This window comes from Phaethon lepturus, unplaced genomic scaffold, assembly GCF_000687285.1.
Source record: "Phaethon lepturus isolate BGI_N335 unplaced genomic scaffold, ASM68728v1 scaffold5666, whole genome shotgun sequence".
Classification (NCBI taxonomy): domain Eukaryota; kingdom Metazoa; phylum Chordata; class Aves; order Phaethontiformes; family Phaethontidae; genus Phaethon; species Phaethon lepturus.
In genome coordinates, this window is record NW_010548194.1 from 37,078 (window position 1) to 42,092 (window position 5,015).

Below are 5,015 nucleotides of genomic sequence, written 5' to 3' on the forward strand. Positions count from 1 at the left end.
CACCCTGCATTATCAGATTAAGCCATGCAGTATTTAAAAGCTAGGTGATGCCAGAACATGTCCGCGGCAAGGCCAACCATCCTGCCAGGACACCCTTATCTCTGCTTGGAGCTGCTGCTGTAGAGCACTCTGGTGGGGACCTTCCATCTGTGCAATGTCATCTTTTAAGAACAGCCGTGCTTATGGACAATGTTGTATGCTCCCCCAAGAACACAAGCCTGTCTGTAACTTACAGTGAAAAGGCAAATTTAGAGCCTCCTCTGAGCCTGGGGCAGAGCTGTTCACAGGTCTCTTGACTACAGAGCAGGTGCTGCTAGTGGCCTGTGGGGGTCAAGCCTGGTGTTAATTCAGGCTGGGCACTAGTGTTCTGATTTTAACAGATGGCCTGAAACATCAAACAACAGTCAGCACTACTAGCTTAGCATCTGATATTGGTACTTCTTCAACCAAGAGAATGGTTGAAGTGTTCTGTTCCCTTTTTGGGGAACAAAACCCCAAAACTATTCAAGACTTACTTGATCCGAGTCAAGTGTAACGCGCAGGCCTAGCTTTGTCATTCCATCTTCTTTCAACAATTTAAGATGAGGACAGAGCGCTAAACAGAAAGCCTTTGCAACGTTTTCAGTCAGTCTGCTGTGATCAGCTGGGTCACTCAGACCATTATGTTGCTCATCATTTTCTAGGAAAAACACCTGAAGGAAAGAATTAACACAAGACACAACACTTGGCTTTTCTAGAAAATAAGGTTACTGAGGTGCCATTTAAACTTCTTACAAATGAAGACTTAAAGGAGAGCCACTGGGGGTAGACCAGCAAAGGACTCTTGAAGACAAGCCACCTTAGGGGGGAAAAAATAATAAAAAAAGAGATTTAAATAATCGTGTTCTCAAAAACCTTTCAGTTCTGGTCAAAAGCCTCATTATAGAAATTCACTCTGTTTTCCACATAGTTTTTAATAAAAACCTGCTTTTAAACAGATGTTAAGTTTAGAAAATTCACATTTTTAGTAGAAGCCATCTTAGCCTGAAGATTTGTACTACTGTTGTCACTGAACTTGTCTCTCCTGAGCCCAAGTGACCTGGGGGAAAAAAGGATTAGGAGGGTAGCAAGCTGCAGAATAACACAGTTCCTCCTGGGCAGGTTAAGTGAAACGCTTGAAGAAATCTTTTAACATTAGCGTTTGTGTGCTGGCAGAGTCACAGCTAACATCAGCTATGCAAGCTGTTTCTGCAAGTGATTTATGCCATAGCACTTCAACTTGCAACATTTTAGAGAAGGTGGCTCAAAAGAACATTTTTTTAAAAAATAGTTACTAAGATTTGTGTCTGCTTAAAAAGGTAGTTTTTAACACAAATGCAGATGAAACCAACTGTTACCTTAGGTAACAACATAAGCAAGTATTTTTCTGTTTTCCCCCACGTTCAACAACCGTATGGGAGAAGAGGTGGCCAGCGCAGAGTAGGCTGTAGAGGTTGGCTGCGGTAGCAGCCTGAGCTGTGCGTCGCGGTAGGGTATTTTCTTCCACACAATCCTATATCGACTCTGTCCTTGCAGGTAGGAAAGGTAATACAGGTTTTTCTGAAGAATCTGCTGCTCTAATTTTGGCCAGTGGGAGGAGCAGGTCGAAGGAAGACCAGGCAGTAGCTACAATCCCAAAATGCCAAGCGTTGGTTTACATGCAGCTCCAGCTGACTGACTCACCTCTGTCCACCGAATGACCTTTCCGTTTGCCTTGTACTCCGAGCCGTGAAATATCTTCACGCTTGTTATAGATTCCATTGATTTGCCATCGATAGGGCTTACAACGCTGTAAGAGGGAGGGAAAAGGGTAAGCGCCGGCTTAGCAGAAGACATGAGCTGAACAGAGACCACTGCAAGAGAGAACTACATGGGATCGAAGGGCAGCTCCTCTGCTACTCCTGAACGCTCCCAACTGCCTCGCTGCAGGTTTTTTCGTCACTGGGCGTTCTGCAGTTTGAACTGCTGCTGCACAGCAGCTTACCACATCAGCTTAATGGGACATAGACCACAATTAGTCTCAGAATGGAAATGCCCAAAGGCTTCTCTCGGGGTTCCAAAACCAGTGATCTTGAATGCAACTGCTAATTGTGACGATGGTGCTGAGCCTGGAGCTTCACAGTGAGCAGCCCTTCTGGAATGGGCTCGTTCAGGGCTGGGCAGGAGGGAAAAGCCGAGGGGCAGCGTGCTCCCTGCTGTCCCCTGCAGCCCCAGCCTCTGACACCCAGCCTGGTCAATACACACAAACCAGAGCAGGAAGGACCTTCCTGCAGGTTTTCAACAAAGCTTCGCACCAGAGCGGAGATCTCGTAAGCTGCTAACACAGCAATGAGGCGTTTCATACAGATTTGATTTATTCATTTGTAACCTCAGTGTAGGCCAGCAATACCTGAAACACTACGCACACAGCCCAGAATTTAATTACAGAACCCAAGACTGACCCAGAGAGCTGAAACTACAGAAATACCCTTCTTTTTAGATGCTGATTCCTTAAACTTGATTGTACCCATCACAACAGCACTTTACTGCCGTAAATACTTAAACTGCCATATACACCTTTGTTTTGGCTTAACAATCAAGAGCCCAAATACACCGCCGATGTTCAGCAACTTTATTTCCAGCGCCAATTAATGCAAACTTAGCACCAAGAGAGCAAAGTGACCACAATATGCAGGGTTCAGCACTGAGCACTGGAGACAGATTAGCTGTTTCCAATAACTGGATATTAGCAATGGCAAAAAAATCCATAACACTGACAACTTTCTAAATTGATGCCCCAAAGCTCTGGTGTCTCAATTCCATTTTCATAACATTTAATTGCAGCTTATCACTCAAAACAGAGACACAGACTTATAATTCCTATTGATTTCAAGACTCATGCACCTAATTAAGATCAATTAAAATTTTTAACAAATACAGTCAGTCACCGTTTAATGTCAAGCAATTGCTCCTCTACTTACCCCTTACTGAAGTTTTTATCATCTTCTACCCACTGAATATGAACGTGTTCCTGAGGATCTTCAGCATCTACTTTGCCGCAAGTGATGGTGAAGTCTTTCATCTCCCTCAAGGCCTGCCTCAAGGAGTCCATATTCTCAGCAGTTATCTGGACCATTACTCCATCTAGGGAACCAAGAAATCCTCATAAGCCAAGATAAGCACACTGAACAGAGCCTATACAAAAAAGAAAGAAACAACCTTCCTCTTTTTCTAACAGAAAGGTTAAACATCTATTTTAAAGAGTCAGGGGCAGCAACACTACGTAAAACCATTTCTGAACTCTCAGATTCCTAAAACGAAGCACTGATGAGCGTTACCTAGGGAAACCACAAGGATAATGTGACGTCCATCTACCAGGTAAAGCCAGCTGTAGCAATGGCTGCATTAGTTTGCCTCAAAACTTGACCCCTGCTCGAGGCTACCCTCAGCTACCCTGTGTGACCCCCCTCCATTCAGCTACCACCTCCATAGGCACTGGAAGCAGCACTCCAGCGGTGACAGTTTTGGGAAGTCAAAGCTTGCCTGACATGGCAACAGGTAGAGACTTTGGATTGGATCAGTCTAAATTACTTAGGAACGATACACTTCACCAGTGTACAGACTCCTTGCCTGAATCCACCTGTACCTCTGTCTTGCACTAAACCACATATTTAGACACAGAAAAGAGTGTAATGACCTACTTATACTGACTGACAGTCAGATGGCTGCTTTTCAGCCCTGGCTGACCACTCGCCCATGGACTGCACACTCGTACAGCTGCAAGCTCTCAAGTTGGAGCAGCTTAAGGAGTTCCCGCTTGTCAGTGGAGCTGTGCTGACTGACTGCACACATGGGCTTCTTGCATACCTCACCACAAACTGTAAGGAGCACACTTAAAACACTACTGTCTGCACTGTCACATCTGTGGTGAGGTTAAACTACGAAGTTCTGTAGCTCAGGTAACAAGCAATTACAGCTTTCAATCAGTCTACACAGTCGTCATTTACTTCTGTGACATGACAACTGGTAACAGAAGAACAAAGCAAATCAGACAGGTTAACAGCTCAACAGTCTTGACTTTCCATGTTCTCATCTGCCCACATACAAGCATATAAACAATGCACGTTCATAATCTTACATAATGCAGAGCTATCTGGGAATGGGGGAAGTTCTTCAGGGCTTCCTCTCCTGGTCGGTGGATTACACATTCCGTATTTCTTAGGCTCACAATTTCCTCACTCAACCCAAACCAGTAAACTGATCACAGGCTCACAAGCCAGGCATTTCATATTGTACCCTCATTTTCTCGTGTCCCTGTTGTAGGGCATCTGGGCAAGTTCCTCCTCATTAAAGGAAACGGGGATTTTTGGCTAAAAAGTAGGATAAAGCTGAAGCAGCAGCATGATTCGAATGCGCAAGGCGTAACAGCAGAGCCCTGAAAACTACGGCACTGAGCTGTGTTAAAAAGGAAGCAGCGTGTTTTAAGCAAGCAGTTCAGTTCTTACCTTCTACTATACTGGATTTGGCAAGGTAGCCTGAAGAGGGTTTTAAAGCTCCACTGAACACAAAGAAGCTGGCACCAGTCACTGCAACAACAACAGGAGTGATTTAGTGAGGCTTTCGTTAACACAATGAATCAGGTATCACAGCTCTGTCGTCCAGAGAGGTGATTAATCTAAATCAGGACAAGTACTGCTTAGAATTACAGTGAGTTTAATGCACATCACAGGCTTGGATATGGAAGGGCAAATCACCCAGTTATTTTCTAAACCAGACAACAGTTTTTGTCAACCTTAATAAATGCTCATAATTTCATCACTCTTCCTCTCCCCATACAGACCTCAGGACTACTAATTTAGGGTAGCCAAGAACATAATCCACACAGCTGGAGAAGGTTGTGAGTGAGCTGTTTATGGATCACACTGTAACATCAACCCACTGGCAAAGCCACAGCTCAAACCCACCTGATTTAAAGTAAAGTTCCCTTTAATGAGCACTAAGCATCATGAAATTCCTGC

At 44.4% G+C, this 5,015-nt stretch overlaps 1 protein-coding gene across 2 annotated transcripts in view; it reads right to left on the minus strand.

The window, feature by feature from the left end:
* Window positions 1-5,015, minus strand: part of ZFYVE9 (zinc finger, FYVE domain containing 9) — a 38,351-nt gene that overhangs the window by 774 nt on the left and 32,562 nt on the right. For both annotated transcript variants that reach the window (XM_010289888.1, XM_010289887.1), the window contains 4 exons: window positions 4,503-4,583; window positions 2,979-3,141; window positions 1,702-1,807; window positions 516-692 (listed from right to left, as the gene is read on the minus strand). In XM_010289888.1, the coding sequence (XP_010288190.1) occupies window positions 516-692; window positions 1,702-1,807; window positions 2,979-3,141; window positions 4,503-4,583 (527 nt within the window). The remainder of the gene's footprint in view (window positions 1-515; window positions 693-1,701; window positions 1,808-2,978; window positions 3,142-4,502; window positions 4,584-5,015) is intronic.